Here is a 19,764-nt window from a genome sequence, read left to right as displayed (position 1 = left end):
AAGGGACTTATTTTGGAATGGTTTTGTAAGAGGAGGGGGCCCTTTGGTATCATTTGGACCTAATATAAAAGAATTTATGGAAAGAGGGGGTTAAGGAGTAAATATCAGACTTATTCTGAGAAGGATTTTGGAAGCCAGGGTAGAAATGGTAAATTTTGGGATTTAATTTGAAAGAAAAGGTAAATTTTGGGATCTAATTTGAATGAAGAAGTATAAGGAGGTATTGGAAGTGTCAAGAGGGACAAAGTTTGAGAAGGGACGGTGCATATAAATGCATTACGCATGCATTGTAACCCTAGCCCTAATCGGATGATTAGCCGCCACCTTATGCCTCCCTTCACACCAGCCGCCACCCTTCCCTCACCCACCTCCGACGCCGCCTCCGTAACACTCTAGTGAACCACCGAACGACTGTTGCCGATGACGACGAAGCCGGAAGTCGCATCGTTGAGGATCGCCACTGTTTCATCCACTACCGACGAAGAACGAGGACCGATGAGAAGGATCGTTGTGGCTGTTGGGAGAAGCCAGAGGAGCTGGAACATGACTGCCATCGTCACGAAGCCTCCTTCTTTCCCGGATCGTTGTTGTGACGCCACCATTCCTCACTTTCTCATTCTAAGAAGTCGCTACTGTCGTTGTTTAGTTCTCCTACTACTCTGGTCGTCATCCACCACCCCGAGGAGGTTGTCTTGGTGTGTTTCAGCCCGTGTGACGCAAGTGTGGGGGTGTTTTGGGTTGCTGATTGTGAGATAATGTGCGACAGACAGGAAAAAACTTGAAGACAAACCACCATGGCTGCTAGCCATGGAGGTTGCCGCCTTCTTGTGTAACCATTGCCGCCGTACGCCACCAGATGAGTGGCTGGACTCGTTTACAAACAGAAGAGCGTGTGTGTGGCTAGTTGATCTGATTTCACAAGAGGGCCACCACCATCATCGTGAGGTGGTGGCTGCCACCACCGGCCAACACAAGGTGGTTGTGTGTATGCGTGTGTGTTCTTTGGGGTTTAGCATTGTACATTGTAACAAATAAAAGTGAAATAATGAAAAGAAAAAACTCAAACCACCACCGTAGGGTGGTGGCTGCCGCCAGCGGTTGCCGTGTTGGGTGGCGGTGTGTTGTGCCCTGTTGTGTTTGATTCGTTTGGGATGCATGAAACCTTGGTGGGCCTAATGAGGTCATAATGAGCCCAATGAAACCCTAATTGACCTAATAAAACCCTAATGGGCCCAATGAGGCCCAAAGTGACCTAAAAGCCCAACCAATTGATTGATGGGCTAGTATTGGGTTGGAAACCCCAATTAGGGTTTGGAAAACCCTAATTTGTGGAAATTGATCGGGACACACACACGAGAATCATTTAATAACTTGAAATATTAAATAATAATCATTGGCAAAAATTAATCTAAAGCAATATTGGACTTAATGGATTAAGTAGGAACACTTAACCCTAATCGTCATTTCATGTGAAAACCCTAATTTCACATAGGCCTTGAGTTGGGCTTTTCTATTGGGCTTTGGCAATTGGACTATTAATGGGATTTCCAAGAATAAGCAAATGGACTAAATAATTATATAGGTTTTAGGATAAGGCCCATGTGAGAGTCTTGGCCCTAATTTGGAAAATTAGGCCATTGATGGGCCATAATTGGGCCTTTGTGATTATGTGATAATGGGTCATGGGAATTGGATTGGAATAATCGGATGGGCCTTAAGGAAAGACCATATAGAGGGCCCAATTTGGAAAATTGGGCCATTTGTTGGGCTTTAGCCCATTGGTTGACTATTGGACCTTTGGAGTGTGAGTTGGACCTTAGGCTTGGAACCCAATTATTAATTAGGTGTTGTTTGATGTTGACAACTTGGGAATCTGCCAACCAGCAGCTGGAGTTTTGTTTGCGGGACTTCAGCAGTGCGCCAGGTGAGTTTTCCTCACTATACTCAAGGGTCTAAGGCACCAAGGCCGACCCTTTTGATTGTTATCTAGTTATGATATGCTAGTATGATCCGTTAGATTGGTATCCTAGAGGGTATGATAATATTATGTGGTATGTGGTATGATCTGTTAGTTCGATATCCTATAGGGTAGGATAATATTATATGTTATGTGGTATGATCTAGTAGATCAGTTTGTTGTCTATAGACTGTTATGTGATTATCTGTTATATGTGCACATGTTTGTTTGGCGGTTGAGGCTTATCTGCTTTGTGTGAAAGCCAATAGACCTGGGGATTCCAACCTGTTGGTTGTGGGTCGTGAGTATTCCATCCCGAGGATGATTGAACTCATAGTATGTGGGCATTCCAACCTGTTGGTTGTGGGTCGGGGGTATTCCAACCTGATGGTTGATTGGACCCATAGTGTGTTAGCATTCCAACCTGTTGGTTGAGGGTCTGGGGTATTCCAACCTGATGGTTGATTGGACCCATAGTGTGTTGGCATTCCAACCTGTTGGTTGAGGGCCTGGGGTTTTCCAACCCAATGGTTAACTGGACCCATAGTATGTTGTTTATGATTATGTGTGTATTGTTGTAGGTATGGGTATTTTGGGGGAACTCACTAAGCTTTCGGGCTTACAGTTTCAGTTTATTGTTCCAGGTACATCAGGGGATTGTGGCAAGGCAAAGGTGTGGTCGTACAACTCCTCACTTTTTATGACTTGGGTTTCTGGGATACTCTGGTATTAAATTATTTTGAAAACATTTTGTAATATCTAATGGCTTTTGGATGTTTGGAAAAGTTTTAAATTGGCTTGATTTTTATGGGTGTTACAAGTTGGTATCAGAGCCTTGGTTTGAGTGAATTGGAGGCACATTCGTGTGAATCCAATCTCAAATCAAGGAAAGCTTTTCAAAATGTTTTTTTTTTAAATTGTTTTCAAAATAAGTAAAGGAGGATGCTGGGTGTACGATCAGCCGGAGCCAGTAAGTAGACCCCAAAATACCATACAGTATTTGATTATGTGACATGTTAGAACAACATGCTAGTGCTAGGCTAGGGATCTTCAGGAATTGCATGATAGAATTGTCTGATTACATGATGCCTGGTAGCTTAGGGTTTTCCTTATATGAGATTGACATCATTATTGTAGTTGCTTAGTGTATGCTTCACGGTCGTACATAACTAAGATCTTATAGCTTGAGAATGTTTGGTTTGGCCTTATTTCATGTTCTTGTTTGATGAAGGGCTTAGGGTAGGATCAAGTATTTGAAAGTCTACAGGGTCCAACGTTATGTATGACTAGCATATACTAGTGCTGCAGGGTTGGTGGAAGTTTCATGGATGGGTGGGTTGTGAGAGGCCGGGAGGCCAGTTATGAGATATTTAACATTCCTCTAGGAGTGAGGATTGAGCGCTCACCATGTTGTGTATTCAGTTAGGGCATTGTGGTGATACTTGAGAAAAATATAGGTAGGTGTGAAAGGTAGTATGGGCCCATACTACTGAAAGCACAGGACCCATATGCGTAGCAAGGAAGTCACAACCCCTAGGGTTTGGTTGGGAGTTGGTTCCCTGTCATTATATGGGCTATTAGAGATATTTCTGGTGTGTTATCAGAATGTTGGTTGCGATACGTCTTGAGACCGGATTCGGGTCAGGATTGGGAGCTGGCAGCCAGGATAGGCCAGTATTGTCAGAGGATCGTGTCAGTGAGATCATCCGAGAGGAGGTAATCGAGGTTGTCCATGGATAGCTGCCAGAGATGTTTGGGTCTATCAAGACTGCCATAGTTGAGTATTTTTATGAGCGCTATGTAGCCATTACCGAGCGGGTGCCGCGACAGCTATAACAACTGTAAAGACGGTAAGGGAAGGAGCTGGTCAAGCTCGCAGGTACCGAGACATGTTTTAATGAGCAAAGGGTTGCAGTTACTTAGGATCAGGGAGATGTTCTGTACTCGTTACATTCCGCGGACCAAGCGGGAGAGTCTAGCATATGAGTTTTTAGATTGAGGCTTCGGGGGTTTTGCTCGAGGCCGGAATATGAGTCGCGGGGACTCCGAAAAGGAGTAATGATTATGTTCCGCTGGATATAGGCAGCTGAAAGTAGGATGGTTAAGTGATAGGGTTGGAATGTCATTTTCTAGGGTAAGGATTGTGCCCTTCCAGTTTACGGGCTCGAAGGATCGAGCAGGCTTGTGACCCCAGGATCAGGTCATATTTCAGCTCGGGGTCAGTTGGTCGTCGGGATTGGCGACAGTAGTTCGGCGCTGGTGAGCGCGGGTGGTTCAAGGTGACATAAGTATCTTGTGAGATCCGATTCGCCTTGGATTTCTTGCATCGGACAATAAGGATTGGTTGTGTGATCTATTGCACTTTTGGGATTAGAGACTATGTATTAGGAGTAGTCGTAGCCCGATTTAGGGCAGAGATTGTTTCAGATGCTACAGTTTAACTGCGGGTGATTGAACATGAGTCAGGGTGCGAGACCCTGAACGATATGATCTCTAGAGCTGAGAGCGGGAGATTTATTGGAGCACAAACTCTGGATCTACTTGCTTCTTCTTAAACCCCCAAGCTTCCTTTTCCTTCTTAAGCTTCAAAATCACCAAGAACACACAAAAATGGCTCAAGAACACTCAAAATGGGTTAGGGTTTCGTAAATAAGGTTTGGAGGTGATGGAGGCTGTGGTTAAGGCCAGTTAAAGTGTTTAAACAGGGTGCAAATCCTGAAAATTAGGGTTTCACCCTAGCAGCCTTACTCGTCGAGTCGGGGCCTCTTGACTTGTCGAGCAGACTTCCAGTCCCGCGTCAAATCATTTGTTCCTACTCAACAAGTCTGGGGCCTCCAACTCGTCGAGTCCCTTTGCAAAAATGAATGTTTTAATTTAAAATATACATACTAGGAACCGGGTGTTACAATTCTAATGGATAAAGTTGGAAACTTTATCCATTGTGGATCTGTTAGGATCCATAAAAATGTGATCTTGATCCTTCTATACCTTCCATGAAAGTGTCATGATGTCTTAATGGATTAATAAGTTAAGGTTTTGGATTTTGGACCTTTTCTAGACATGGAAAGTCATAAAGGTGGAAACTTTATGACTTAGAATGATGTTGTGACACTAGATCTAAGTGTTGGATGAAATGACTTAAGAGATTAAGCTCTTAATGGAAAAGTGCCTTTTGGCCGAGTATGTCGGGCGTACCTTCGAGTACGCTATGCGTACTTGTATGTGGTGAGTACGCTGGGCGTACTCAGTCTGAAGTTGACTTGTTGACTTTTTGACCAAGTTTGACCTTGGGTCAAACTTGAGGGTTTTGGGTTATTAATTAAGATTTATCTGGTTCTGGTATTAGTGGATTCACAGGTGCGAGCAGTGCAGAAAAAAGATTGTGTCGCAGTGTTTCAAGGTTCTTCGATTCAGGTGAGTCTTCTCCCGGTGCTCGTGAGTCGAAGACACCAATGCCGACTTACTAAATTATGTATGTAAGATGCTAGCTGTCTTTGTGACTCTCACATGTTTGTATGAACTTGTGTGACGAAATAGTTGTATTTGTGATGACCAGCCGAGTCTAGCTGTTATTATTGTATTATGTCGTTTATATGTGACTGAGGCTGCTGATAGTCTCCGGGGTTGCTGACAACCCATCGGGCGTGCTGTTAGCCCACTTGGATTGCCGATAGTCCTCAGGGTTGCTGATAACTCATAGTTGTTTATTTGTGTTGTGATGTGTGTGATATTTTGGGGGACTCTTTAAGCTTTGTGCTTACGATTTGTGGTTTACATGTTTAAGGTTTTCTCATATTAAAGGAGGGGCACGACTCGATTACATCGCATCAACGGGGGACTTATGTACTTGATAACTTTTAATGATACCCTGATAAATGTCTTAAGATCTTGCAATTGTGAATTAAATAAATACTTAAAGTTTTAATCGAAAATTTTTGGTTGAAATCTGGGGCATTACATGAGGTGTTACAAAATCAATATTTTTACTTGCTAAAAATCAAGTTCCACGTCGTGGTCATATGCCTGCAACGCTATGAAAGACATCTTAAACGCATATTCAACAAGTCTTCAAGCAAAATTGATGAAGGTTCCAGATCTGACACGCCACCACGCCGTGACAATGAGAAGGCCAGGTCATGGGAAACATTTTATGTACGACTTCCATTATTTTTTCCTCTTGATGCATGCTCCAACCTCAAAGTTTCCAACTTTCTTTAGTTTTGGTCATTCTTTTTGAGAATGTCTTTCTTCGGTTACAAAATATAATGTATACTCATAAGTACCAAATATATTTGTAATTAACCAAAATATGACTAAAATATATTGAAATAATGTGTGTGCGCGCACACATACACACACACACACACACATATATATATATATATATATATATATATATATATATATATATATATATATATCCTTCTTCTTGAAAATGTCCTTCTTTGATCACTTGAATAGGTCTTCATGTCTATTTTTGATTTTCAAATGGAGGTGAGTTTTCCTTTGCATTTGATGTTTGCACACACACACACACAAAGAAAGAGAGAGAATGTGGACCCCACTATTTATCCTTTGTGTTTTTTTAAACGTTAAATTTAATTATAAAAGGAAAAGAAAATGGCATACATGTTTTTTTTTATATGTGTGAAGGATCATTTATTAAAAGTTTTTAAACCACAAGGACCATCATTCATGATCTAAAAAGTTAAGAAGTGAACTTGATTTTCTTGGAAACCACAAGAACAATTTTTGAAGATTTTCCTATTTTAATCATCTTCATTTTCGCCATGTTTCCTCCTTATAAAATATTAATAACTTGTTTCAAAAAGAAAAAAGATACAACATTAATCGGTCCAAAGTTAGATTACAAAGGGTTGACCGTTTTCAATTCCCTGATGTGAGTTAGCGAATCCAATATAGATAAATCATAAAGAAAAAATTGTCATTTTTATCGGAAAATATTTCTTTGGGTAATTTGCAAAGTAATTTTCACGAAGTTAGCATGATTTGTTGTTAGAAATTTAAAAGACGATCCGCTAATATGACCTTTTATAGTTTATATACAATCATTTTAATGGCTAGAACTTCTATAGTGGAAGATCATTAGGTCATAAATTTGGTAAACTCTAAAAGCTATTTCGATTTTCTTTTTTCAAAGCTTTTGGGTTTATTTCATTCTTTTTTACTTTAGTAGCTACATATAAAAAAATCTATCGATAGGTCTTATAAAATGAGTTTATAAAAAAGTTTATTCACAGCAGATTATGTTAAGAATATTAATTTATGAATGTGGCAACAAGAAAGTAATTGGAAAAACTCTTTTGCTTTTGGCTTTAAAAAATCTTGATCGGCAAATCCTATAGTTTTAAAAATTAAATAGTTGATGACGTAAGAGTTAATAAATCCGGATTTCTACTACCACCATACAAACCCTCGCCCCATTTCTCCGTTCTCCCAATCTCGCTCTGTGCCAGTGTCTACCGAAGCTTTTCGATTTCGAAACCCTAACAACGAATCTCTCTCTCTCTCTCGAGCTTCCGTTCGTTTCAATCTCTTTCTTAATTCTATTTCTCCTTCTCATCCCTCAATCTCCAAACGGATCCTCTCTCATTGACCGTTCGATGGCTGAAGGCAAGCTTGATCTTCCCGACGATCTTCTCTCCTCCAAACACTCTGATCATTCTTGGACCTCTAAAGGTAATCTCTTATCGCCCGGCCTTTTCCGAATCTTCCGTAGTTAATGGATGCGAATTCCTTGGGTTCACGTTAAGATAGGGTTTATTTGATCTGTACGTAATGGGATTTGTGATGCTACTGCAATTTGACTGCATCTACATTGTTTATCTCTTTGAATCAAGGATTTTCAGATTATAACTTATATATGTTTACTTAATCTACAGTTGGTCACAATGATATATGCATTTTTTTCTTCAAAATTGTTGAAAATCGAATCCAGATTTGCAAATTTTCTGATGTGAAAGTTATTTCAGTTCGGGTTTATTTGATTGCATCTATAATTGAGTGGTTGGTAGTATGTGTGATCATATCATAGCTGAATTTCATTTCCAGCAAATTTACGCACACTTGTAGAATGAATCTTCTATTTGATCGCAGATATTCGCTATATTGGAAGATGATTTGAGTTTCGGCCTATTTGATAGCTTTATTTATTTATTACTTTTTAAAAATTGTTGGCGCAGGCCTTTTAGATCTCTTCGTTTTTAAGTGTGATATCAGAAAGTTAAAGTTCTTCTACACTTAGATCTCTTCATTTTTAAGTGTGATATCAGAAAGTTAAAGTTCTTCTACACTACCAAATGTTATAGATCTAACACTTCATTTTGCTATCTGCCTCCATTTGTCTCATTAGTTTGTATAGTAAAACACAGTAATACATCTTGCTTGATTTAGCGCTATGCTCGTTTTCGTTTTAACAGACATGGTTGGGTACTTGGAGAGATTTTTGTCATTTTATTTGGTAGATTGCAATATAACAGTCCAAGCCCGCTGTGTTTTGGATTGGTAAAAGAGTTTGAGTTTCTTGTTTTATAAAAGTGAAGGAAACAGAAGGCTTAGAGTTTGATATAAGGATGCTGTACAAGTGATGTTATTTAGGACAACACAAGGCAGCACTGTTTTTCTGAAATTTATGCAACTCTAAAATTTTCATATGTAGACAGGTTTATATGCTTTTCTTTCATCAGTAACTTGTATTGTATTAGAATACTCTTTAAAAGCATGATAGAGATATGCCATGTGGTGTTATATGTTTTTGTTTACTCTTGCTTTGCCAAATTTTGTTCTCCCAATATTCTTATCTTTAACATGCAATTGTGTCATGACAGTGGAATTTTCTGGAGGGAATGGTGAAGATAAGATGACTGGTTATGATCCCAAAGGTAGCTTTTATCCATGGATTGTGGTCTGTAGTATTTGGTCAATAAGTAAACAGTTTGGGGAGTTTGCTAACTTCCCCCAAGTCTTTTTCTTGACTTCACATTTTTTGCTTTTTGATTGTTCATATAAAGATCAAGCAGCTTTGGACAACAGCATCCCCTTGTCTCCTCAGTGGCTCTATTCTAAACCAGGCGAGAGTAAGATGGTGAGTGTTTTTAGTTGATTAAACATTACTTGTAGATATATTTATGGACATGAGATCAATGAAATACACTCCGCATGAATAGTTTCTCAGTTTTATTTTTCATGGCTTTTTTATATTGTCATTAGCAGCTCCCTTGATATTCATTTTAGTTAATATACAACAAACACTATTAAGTATTTCTCTCTACCACCGTACCACTGCTGTAGTGCTGTGTTTTGGCATATTAAATCTATCTAAAAATAGAAAAAAAAATTCAATCTCCTCTGTTATTATGGTTATAGGAAATGCGAGCACCAAGTTCTCTCTCCCTTGGGAGCTCTGCTGACTCGGGTTTGAAGGAGGCTTGGCGTGCGGATGGATCTGATGACAAGAAAGATTGGAGGAAGTCTGGAAGTGAGACAGAAAGCGGGCGTCGCTGGCGTGAAGAAGAAAGAGAAACAGGATTACTTGGCAGCAGAAGAGAGCGCAGGAAAACCGATCGCCGTGCTGACGTGGCGTCTGATAACAGAGCTCCTTCCTCTGACAAGTGGCTTGATGTGGGTAACCGTAATTCTGGGAACGAGGCAAGGCGTGATAGCAAATGGTCATCCAGATGGGGCCCAGATGAGAAAGAAAAGGAGAAGGAGAAGGAGAAGAGGACAACAGATGCAGAGAAGGAAGATGAGTCTCACTCTCAAGGAAATGCAGGCAACAACACTAGAGTGGTCTCTGAGCGTGATCCCGAATCACGTGATAAATGGAGGCCACGACATAGAATAATGGAGGCAAGTTCTGGTGCCTTTCGTGCTGCACCTGGATTTGGGGTTGACAAAGGAAGGGTTGAGGGATCAAACTCAAACTCAAACTCAAACTCAAACCCTAACATGGGGTTTACTGTTGGACGTGGCAGATCTAGTGCTACTGTTGCTGTAAGGCCTTCATCTCCAGATTCCATCGAGGGTGTGCCTGGAAAGCCTCCTGGGGTTGGGGATATGTTTTTCTACCCAAGGGGAAAGCTTCTTGATATATACCGTACACAGAGACTTGACCCTTCTTTTGGTAACATGCCTGAAAAGATTCAGGAAGTACCTTCTATTACTCAAGTAGCTGCACTGGAACCTCTTGCTTTTGTTGCTCCTGATGCAGAAGAGGAGGTAATGTCTTTTTTTTTTTAATCCATCAGTAAAGTTTTTATGTATTTCTATCTTGCTAACCTGATAAGCACTCAGGCCATCCTTGGTGATATTTCCAAGGGAAAACTCACTGGTAGTGAGTTGGTGGCCAGCAGGTCGAGAGTTATCGGGTCATCTGAGAACATTACAGGTAATGGAGCTTATGGATATGAAAATGTTTTTTTTTTTTTTTTTTTTTTTGTATCTAAGATATTATCCTTTATCAGATGTCTTGGATTTAACATCCACTAACGGGAAAGATGGGGATGATATGATTGATCCAAGTCAAAATACTTCACTCTTTGACAGCCAAAGATCAATAACAAAAGAGGGTGAGTACTGACCAACTATGATCCATGAACTCTAGTAGTCTACTGGTTGTCAGTAATCAGTTATGACAACATACATTGTTTAACAACAAAGCATTTCAGGTCGAGATGCTAATCAGGATCGAGAGCAAGGAGTCCCTCAGATGGAATCATATGAACTGCAAACAAGGTCAAACACCAGTATTATTGACTGTGGTCAAGATAAAGCTTTTAATCTCGACGGTCCAGATTTGGGTTCTATGGGGCATCATCCGTTGGATAATTTCCAGACATCTTCATTTGATACCAATTCAAATCTGGTTAATGATTCAAACTCTGTATTTGTTGATCCATCTTCTGAGCAATATTGGACAAGAAATATGCAGGATAATACAAATGAACATTTAACCAGGGGCATCATGCCTGAGGAGTTAAGTCTTTACTATCGTGATCCTCAAGGGGAGATCCAGGGACCATTTCTTGGGGTAGACATCATCTCATGGTTTGAGCAAGGATTTTTTGGGGCAGATTTGCCAGTTCGAGTGGCAGATGCACCAGATGAAGCTCCTTTCATGGAATTAGGTCATGTTATGCCACACTTGATTCCCAGGCATGATTACACCACTAGCAATGATCCAAGTCCCAACTTGGACAAGTCGTCTGATGGTTTCCATGGGAACCTGGATGCTAATGTCGTCTCTGTACCTGTGCCTGCTTCTGAAATGGGATTTATGTCTGCATCAGATAATCAAGCCAGAATACCTGAGCATTTTTACTCAGAGGGTCAAAGCTTTCATGAAGAAGGTTGGTTAAATACTCTTTCATAAACCTAATCTAGCCTTTCTTTCATTCTATAAAATGTAACATCCTAATGTCGTTTCCCTGTTGTCGCAGAAATTGTTTTCCCAGGAAGACCAGGCAGCAGTGACTCTGCAGTAAATTTTATGAACAACCACACTGTTCCTGTTCCAACCGATAATAAAATGCATCCGTTTGGATTGCTATGGTCTGAGTTAGAAGGATCAAGTTTAAGGAACGATCAGCAATCTAGGACATCTTTGTCTGGTGGTATCCAGCAGCAATTTGTGAATTCACCAAGTCAGAGGTCATCTCATTTCAACACAATCCCCGATGCTGATGAATGGTCTGATATTTATAGAAGAAATGCCATGGATCAAGAGACCACCGAGTTTGATTTATCAGAGAAACTCAGGTCTCACCAAATTCAACAACAGTTGCTCCAACAGCATAATCTGCTCAACTCTCATCATCAGTTGAATGAATCAATGCTGGATCCTGTTCAAGTTCGACCTCCTATAAACCTAAAACAGTTTTCAGGGCAAGGTGTGGATCACCTTGTGGCACTGCAGTTGCAGCAGCAGCAGCAGAGGCGGATTGAGCTTCACCAGCAGCAACAATTGCAGTTACAGCAGTTGAATCAACAGCAAATGCTGCTCAAGGAACAGCAATCACGACAGTTGCTTCTTGAACAGTTGGCCCAAAATCAGATGCGTGCAGCACAAGCACAATCACGTGCGGATGCTGCAAGATCAAATAATGCACTCGATCAGATTCTTCTCAAGCATCAGATCTTGAATGAACTTCACCAGCGTTCACAGCATGTCGATCCATCATCAATAGAGCATCTGATTCAAGCAAAGTATGGTCGTCAAGGTCAAGGTCAAGGACATCCAAACGAGCTGTTGGAGCTCATTGCACATGCGAAGCATGGCCAGATGGAACATCATATGCTTCAGCAGGAGCAGTTTCAGGGAAGGCAGCAGCTGCCTTTGCCTTTGGGTTTGGGTTTAAGGCAGAGGATGGAGATGGAAGAAGAGAGGCGTCTTGGTTCTGTATGGCCTGGGGCTGTTGATGAAACCACTCAGTTTCTAAGAAATGCTGGTGGGCTTCACCGGGTCAACTCCAGTGGCCTCAGTCCTTTAGATGTTTATCAGCAACAACAGAGGCTATCTCCAGATGAGTTGAGTCATCTTTCAATGCAAGAGAGACTTCAGCAGCGCTCATTGCGTATGTCAGGTGGTGGTCCTGCAATGAACCTTGATGTTAATTCCATGGGTCGAGTTAATCAGAATATGCAGGAGTTCAATGCTCCATTGCACCACGGTGGTGCTGCTAATCAGCATCCGTTAGCCTCAAACCGCTTCCATCCCTCCTCTCAAATGGGTGCAGAGGGACAAATGCCAAATGAGTGGATTCAACAGCTGCATATTGATAATGAAAGGCAGAAGGAAGCGAGAAGGATTTCTGAAGATCCAAGTGTGTGGATGTCTGCTGGAAGCAATGATGATCCTTCAAAGAGGTTGCTTATGGAACTGCTTCAACAGAGTCAGAACCCCGCAGAGAATCGGTCCACTAGTGAAGAAGCATTAGCATTGGATGTGAGTAATAATAATATGGCAGGGTCTGATAGTAGGGAAAGGGATTATTCGAGTCATGCATTTGGTGTTGGTGGTTATGGATTTAACTCGGTGAACAGGCCACAGGGACAGGGACGGTTGGTGGGTTTGGGTGAGGAGACAATTGTTGGGGAGGGTAGAGTGCATACTAGACCTGGAGGAGCAGTACCATTCTTTTCTGAGACTCAGGAGGCAGTCTATACAAATTCCAACATGCAGGGAAACAGAAAAGTACCTAAAAGTGAAGCTGGCAACAACAATAACATGATGATACGTGTAGCTGCAGAAACTCAACAAGGTGGTGTTGCTGCTATAGACCATGGGGAAATGCCAAATAATTTTGGTAAATTTTAATCTGTTTATGATGGTATTTATTTTTTATACAAATAAATATATTTGTGTTGTGATATGATATTAGCAGGTGGGAATAAAAGCTTATACAATGACAGGGTTGAGTCTTTTGCAGCAGCAGGAGGAGGAGGAGGAGGAGAGGGTCAAGACAGGTAATTTCAGTTATTATCCTGGAACAGATAATTGATATGTTTTGGTTTCTTATGTTGAGGGTTTGCATGCACAGGGGGTCGAAAAGGTGTAGTAGTAGTAGTAGTGATAATATAAATATATTGGTGAGACGCCCTTCATCATCATCATCTCATGAAGGGGGGTTACGTGAGGTGGATTCAACTTTCAGAGAAAGAGAAACTAGGGAGAACATGATGATGATGGTAGGTGGTGGTGGGTTTAGGAGGACGTCATCATTGAGTGATGCATCAGTGGCAGTATCAGAGACAGCATCTTTTAGCGACATGCTTAGAAGCAATAGTAATAATAACAATAATAATCATCATCTTATTAGGAAGCCACCCTCACCAGATCCAGAGGGTTCAGCAGCAGCAGCAGCAGAGGGACATAATAGCAAAACTGGTGCTGGTGCTGGCGGTGGGAAAAAGAAAGGCAAAAAGGGGAGGCAGATCGACCCGGCTCTGCTTGGGTTTAAGGTTACCAGCAACCGTATTATGATGGGAGAGATCCAACGCATTCAAGATTGAGCCCCTCCTTTCCCCAAGTTTTTTTTTTTTTTTTTTTAATTTATTCTTTATTGTGGTATTTATATCTATATGTATATGTATTGTATGTATGTATGTAGAGAGTATTGGTTGGTTTGGTTGCATAGAGTAACTGCATCTGTATGTACTATAGGGTTTTTTCTTTTTATGTAGCATTCAGTCGGTCAACATTATAAAGTGCCAAGCTGATTTGCCATGCAAGTGCTGCTTGCTTTGGAAATAACGTAAAAATTGTTTCAGACTTATCATATATAATATAATATAATATAGGGATATATACAGTAAAGCCCCGATATTTTCATCCAATTGACACGAAAGTCCCAAACTAATTTTTTTTGACACAAAAGCCCGAATCACCGGCATTTATTGACCCGATTGACCTTTTCTGCCGGTAACTTATTTAATAGCCGGTAATCGAGATGATGTGGCTACTAACGCTTACTTGGAAGATGACGAGGACATCATTAAATGAAGAAGGGTTAATCGAGCCGGAAAAACCTCTCTTTCTACTGCGACAATTCTAGGGTTTTTACTGTGAAGGAGATACGAATTCGAGTCAAAGGGAGATACGAGTTGGAGCCTTGAAGATGGAAGGTGTGTTGGACTTTGACACGATCGACGTGGAACTAGATGAAGACCTTCTAAAGAAACAGAGTAGGAGATGTAGAGATGAGTTCTTGAAATCACTGTCTCTTGACGATGAAGATGAAGACTTCATTATCCCATTATTCGAGAATGTTGAAGATGATGAAGTACCCGTGGAAGAAGAACCTTTGGATGACGAACAGGAGGAGGAAGAAAATGTAGATGAAGTTGTGGATGAAGAGGAAAATGATAGTGAAGCTCAGTTTAAATATTCCACACATGATCCAAATGTGAAATGGAATAGAATGAAACCTCAAGAGGGAGAAAGGTATGAATCTCCACAGCAACTTAAACTCTGTTTAACAAATCATGCCATATCTAAAGGTTATCAGATTAGGTTTAATAAATGTGATAGTGTTAGACTACACTGTGTGTGTGCTAGTGATCATGAGAAATTCGGTTGCCCTTATTATGTTAAAGCCTCTTGGATGAGCACTGAAAAGTCATTCCAAATAAAGAAAATGTATCCACATCATACATGTGTCAAGAATTTTAACAATGGAAAACTTATGGGACCAACATGGTTAGCTAGACAATTCCTTAAAGAACTTATTAGGACACCTAATTTGAAAGCTAAGGAAATCCAAGAAAAAGTTCAACACAAATTTCACACTAAGATTTCATGGGTAAGGAGTTATAGGGCTAGATGTAGGGCAATGTCCATGATTGAGGGAAAATTAGGTGATCACTATGCAAGGGTGTGGGATTATGGTGGTGAATTGCTAAGATCCAATCCAGACAGCACCATTAAAATTTGTGTTGAAGACAACAATGATGGTACAACTATTTTCAAAAGGATGTACATATGTTTCAAATCAATCAAAGAAGGGTGGAAGATGGGTTGTAGAAGGGTAATAGGGATCGATGGATCTTTTCTGAAAGGGCAGTGTAAGGGACAATTATTAACAGCCATAGGTAGGGACCCAAACAATCACGTTTTTCCCATAGCTTGGGCTATAGTTGATATTGAGAATAAGTTTAACTGGAAGTGGTTCCTTCAGTTGTTAGAGGTTGACCTTGGAATGGATGCAGGAAGGGGCATGTGTGTAATTTCAGACCAACATAAGGGTCTTCTTGAGGCAACAAAGGAGGTGTTACCATATGTTGAGCATAGACAGTGTGCACGACATATCTATGCCAACTTCAGAAAAGTATATAGTGGAATTCAGTTAAGGAACCTATTCTGGAAGGCTGCCAAATCAACTGTAGAGGGTGAATTCAAGAATCACATGGATGAGATTAGACAGATTAGCCCAGGTGCTTATGAACATCTAATGGCAAGGGAGCCAAATACATGGTGCAGGGCTTTCTTTTCCACTGGATTGGCCTGTGAGGCTGTAGAAAATGGTATGGCAGAATGCTTCAATGCAGTTATACTTGATGCTAGGAAGAAGCCACTACTGACCATGCTTGAAGAGATAAGGCTGTATATGATGGACAGGTTTTACAACCTCAGGGAGTTAGCTGAAAAATGGGAAGGAGATGTGTGTCCATCTGCAATTAAGAAAATGGAAGAATTTGGTGAGGACTTGAAGTAAGTTCTCCTTGTTTTGTATACATTTATGCTAAGTTATTAATAACTTTTATGCTAATTTAGTAACAACTTTTATTTGCAGGTTTTGGAGGGTACACCCTAGTGGACAAAATGAATTTGAAGTTAGAAATGGTCTTGAATCATATGGAGTCAACATAGAGAAAAGGAGTTGTGCATGTAGACTTTGGGATGTATCAGGGATACCATGTGTCCATGCCCAAGCATCTATCATGTTAACTCATCAGGATCCAAAGACATTTATCAACAAGTGGTTTGGTAAGGCAATGTACATTTCAAGTTATAGTTCTAACATTCTACCTGTTAATGGCAACAATTTATGGAAAGAAGCTCCTTATCTTAAGCCCTTACCCCCCTTAGAGAGGAGGATGCCAGGCAGGCCTACTGTGAAAAGGAAAAGGCATGTATCAGAGAGGGATGACAAGTTCTCTCAAGTGTCCTCAAAGGGCAGAACTGTCCAATGTCAAAACTGTCAACAAAAGGGGCACAACAAGAAAACCTGTAAAACTCCACATGTTGAACCAGATCCTAAACCCAATAAGAAAATAGGCAGGCCAAGATTGGACCCTAGTCTAACCCAATGGACAAGACGTGGTAGAGGGGGGAGAATGGGAAATAGAGGAGGTGGTAGGGTACCTAGAGGTGGGGGTGGCTTTCATAGCTGGTTTGAAAGAGGTGAAACCTCAAATACAGTACCACCCCAAAAAAGGGTCAATGAAGAATATAATTCTGAAGAGATGGTGGATGTAGATGTGATGAGTGATGGAGATGGGCTGGATATGGCAGATATGGACTACATTACACAACAAATTACAGAGTTGAGGAAATCAGGTTACACTGATGTAGACATTATGAGATGCCTTGGAATTACAAAAGCTCATTTAGAAGAGTTTGGATATGTGGTAAGGTTTCATTTAGTGTTTATGTATATGATTAAGTGTTTTTACTATTTTTTTTTTCTGTTTTAGGCTGCCAATGTTGAAGGTGGACTAGAAGGAGATGGACAGGGTAATGAAGAAGAAGGAGGACATGGACAAGGAGATGGAGTGGAAGGAGGTGGAGATGGACAAGAAGGAGATGGAAAAGAAGGAGAAGGAGATGGACAGGGTAATGAAGAAGAAGGAGGACATGGACAAGGAGATGGAGTGGAAGGAGGTGGAGATGGACAAGAAGGAGAAGGAGATGGACAAGGTAATGAAGAAGAAGGAGGAAATGGACAAGGAGATGGAGTGGAAGGAGGTGGAGATGGACAAGAAGGAGATGGACAAGAAGGAGAAGGAGATGGACAAGAAGAAGATGAAGAAGGTGTTCCAGTGAATGATCCAGTACAACAAGGGCATTTTGGGAATAATATGAAACAAAGAACAAGGAGACCCTCAGAGAGGATCATTCTTCAGAAGCTGAAAAAGAAGGTGGTTGACCCTCTTGGTATAGGAATGTGTGAAGATAAGGCATTAGTTATAGATTAGTGATAGGGGTTATCATCTTTTGGTTCATATTTTGTAAAAGGTGCTACTATGTAAACTGTTGCATACCATCTTTTGGTTCATATTTTGCATACCACCTTGTGGTTCATATTTTGTAAATGGTGGTACATATCCACTTATATTGGTTCATATTTTGTAAACAATTACTGGTAATTAAGCAAGGGCATTAATCAATGGTCACAATTGATCAATGTCATATTTTATTTCAAGTTTGGTTGTGCAGGTTAGCCTTGGTTATTGATAGTTTTATTATTCATATGTGGTTCATAGTTGTCGTACTTTGATTTCACCATAATTCAATACAACATAAGTAAAATGTTCATTACATTGCAAAAGAAACAACATCGTACATAGTGACTACATATCCCACTACATTATCTTAAAATACAAACCAAAACATAAACCCAAAATAAACCAGAACATTGACCACCTTGGAACAACACCACCCGCACCTTGAACTTGAGCTGGAACAACTTCTACTACTGCTTCTTCCATTTGTTCTACAACATCTCCATTCCACCCATTGTGCAATTGTAAGAGCAAGTCCTTGTACCACTGATTAGGGAATGGAGGATCCATCCAATCAAAGAATTTGCAATCTTTACTCGAATCCTGGATAATCCAAGATTAAAGAAAGAAAAAAAAACTAAAAGATGAAGAATTTCAACATTAACAACTAACCCTATAATTTGGGCACCCAATGAATCTTCTTCCAGGATTTCTTGTCTTCCATGAAGTCCACCTTCCAACTAAGTCACCGCAGTCGCAATGTGTCCTTTGAGGGGGATTGAACCTTCGCATAACCTTGCTTCCAACAGATGAAGAAGACGACATTCTCGTCTTTTCCTTTGACAAATACGAAGCTAGGGTTCATGGGAATTGACGGTATGGTGCTTAAGTAAGGTCGAAAACTCCACATAAGCCTCTCATTTAATAAATCAGTGGTCCATGTAAGCATTTGGTGCCACTTCACCAAGTAAACCGGATGCACCGGCAGAAAAGGTCAATTGGGTCAATAAATGCCGGTAATTCGGGCTTTTGTGTTAAAAAAAATTAGTTTGGGACTTTCGTGTCAATTGGATGAAAATATCAGGACTTTACTGTATATATCCCTATAATATAATTAATTACTAATTACATTCTACTTTCTAGTTCTACTTTTTTTACAGGTGATAAAAGGTAAAAAGGGCAGATAAAACTAGAAGCCTGAATGAAAATTTTGGGGTAAAACTTAAAATCTGAACCAGTGTTCTTGACAATAATATTCAAAAGTAAATTGTTTACTCGTATCCTATGTTATCTACGGTGTTACCATTTACCATTAATATATCCTAACGGATTGTCTATTTTTTAAAGATCCTGATCCTGAAGTGAAAAACCACCATATTATGATAGATTCCGTCTGAAATAAGATTTATATATGGATCTTAGGATAAGCTACAATTCGAAACCCAGCCTTACCTTCTATGTTTTTCCCAAACGGTCTTTAAGATCTTAATCCAATTTGATCTCACATCTTTAGTCATTTTATATAAGACTAGTCTCAAATATTCATCAAGAAGTCTCATAAAGCATCATCATTTCATTCCTTCATCTTGAGTTACACATAGTATCATAAGTAATGATACTCATGTTATCCTCTTTAAGATCTTATGCCTTCAGTTTTACTACATGGTCACGATGATCCTGTTAATTTTTCTACAAAAATATTTTCTTTCTAATTTTTGCACTTTTCAGAAACAAAATGTTCTAATCAATGCCTGCGTTTGCTAGTTTATCCACTTCATCATTTATGGATTTGTTGCGTTCTCCATATCGACCTCCCTTCTTATGCCAAATCGGTTTTGTTACTGGCCCTTCATTGAGTTTTTGCTCAGTTACTTGTCCTGATACTCCAACAATGTCTGCTGGTTTCCAGGCGAATATGTCAACATATTCTATTAACAAGTTAACCAAGCTTTTCTCGAAGTGAGGTTGGTACATCATATGCAAATTCCTTGGTCCGAGTATGTGTTATTTATCATGATGGTTTCTGATTTGTCTAGATTGCCTATTTTTTCTTTCGTTTCCGGGGC

The 19,764-nt window shown here is 40.2% G+C and overlaps 3 protein-coding genes across 4 annotated transcripts; 2 read left to right on the top strand and 1 right to left on the bottom strand.

Moving 5' to 3' along the window:
* Nucleotides 1-7,378: 7,378 nt before the first annotated feature.
* On the top strand, nucleotides 7,379-14,250 carry LOC145100883 (uncharacterized). 2 transcript variants are annotated; one of them, XM_079038014.1, is made up of 10 exons: nucleotides 7,379-7,657; nucleotides 8,806-8,859; nucleotides 8,989-9,062; nucleotides 9,344-10,195; nucleotides 10,271-10,364; nucleotides 10,441-10,545; nucleotides 10,645-11,325; nucleotides 11,416-13,281; nucleotides 13,360-13,441; nucleotides 13,516-14,250. In XM_079038014.1, exons 1-10 carry the CDS (start codon nucleotides 7,582-7,584, stop codon nucleotides 13,985-13,987), a joined length of 4,356 nt encoding a protein of 1,451 aa, XP_078894140.1. In that variant the 5' UTR covers nucleotides 7,379-7,581; the 3' UTR covers nucleotides 13,988-14,250. The 2 variants fall into 2 exon arrangements, with proteins under 2 accessions (XP_078894140.1, XP_078894139.1); XM_079038013.1 differs by having other exon boundaries at nucleotides 13,357-13,441.
* Nucleotides 14,251-14,331: 81 nt separating this feature from the next.
* On the top strand, nucleotides 14,332-17,848 carry LOC145100885 (uncharacterized). The gene is made up of 3 exons (XM_079038016.1): nucleotides 14,332-16,184; nucleotides 16,267-17,104; nucleotides 17,171-17,848. Exons 1-3 carry the CDS (start codon nucleotides 14,593-14,595, stop codon nucleotides 17,669-17,671), a joined length of 2,931 nt encoding a protein of 976 aa, XP_078894142.1. The 5' UTR covers nucleotides 14,332-14,592; the 3' UTR covers nucleotides 17,672-17,848.
* Nucleotides 17,849-18,058: 210 nt separating this feature from the next.
* On the bottom strand, nucleotides 18,059-18,523 carry LOC145097457 (uncharacterized). The gene is made up of 2 exons (XM_079035024.1): nucleotides 18,371-18,523; nucleotides 18,059-18,301 (listed from the first exon to the last, which is right to left on the bottom strand). Exons 1-2 carry the CDS (start codon nucleotides 18,521-18,523, stop codon nucleotides 18,059-18,061), a joined length of 396 nt encoding a protein of 131 aa, XP_078891150.1.
* Nucleotides 18,524-19,764: the final 1,241 nt, after the last annotated feature.

This window comes from Lactuca serriola, chromosome 4 (genome assembly GCF_051521515.1).
Source record: "Lactuca serriola cultivar US96UC23 chromosome 4, Lser_US96UC23_V15, whole genome shotgun sequence".
NCBI classification, from domain to species: Eukaryota; Viridiplantae; Streptophyta; class Magnoliopsida; order Asterales; family Asteraceae; genus Lactuca; species Lactuca serriola.
Note: the sequence above shows the minus strand (reverse complement) of the source record. Positions and strands in the feature narration are given on the sequence as shown.

Bases quoted from the DNA above. Each gene is read 5' to 3' on its own strand.
- LOC145100883 (XM_079038013.1), top strand. From the start codon at position 7,582: ATGGCTGAAGGCAAGCTTGATCTTCCCGACGATCTTCTCTCCTCCAAA. The intron at 7,658-8,805 runs GTAATCTCTTAT...GTGTCATGACAG, and splicing joins TCATTCTTGGACCTCTAAAG to TGGAATTTTCTGGAGGGAAT. The intron at 13,442-13,515 runs GTAATTTCAGTT...TTGCATGCACAG, and splicing joins GGAGGAGAGGGTCAAGACAG to GGGGTCGAAAAGGTGTAGTA.
- LOC145100885 (XM_079038016.1), top strand. From the start codon at position 14,593: ATGGAAGGTGTGTTGGACTTTGACACGATCGACGTGGAACTAGATGAA. The intron at 16,185-16,266 runs GTAAGTTCTCCT...TTTTATTTGCAG, and splicing joins GAATTTGGTGAGGACTTGAA to GTTTTGGAGGGTACACCCTA. The intron at 17,105-17,170 runs GTAAGGTTTCAT...TTTCTGTTTTAG, and splicing joins TAGAAGAGTTTGGATATGTG to GCTGCCAATGTTGAAGGTGG.
- LOC145097457 (XM_079035024.1), bottom strand. From the start codon at position 18,523: ATGTCGTCTTCTTCATCTGTTGGAAGCAAGGTTATGCGAAGGTTCAAT. The intron at 18,302-18,370 runs GTTAGTTGTTAA...TGGATTATCCAG, and splicing joins TTGGGTGCCCAAATTATAGG to GATTCGAGTAAAGATTGCAA.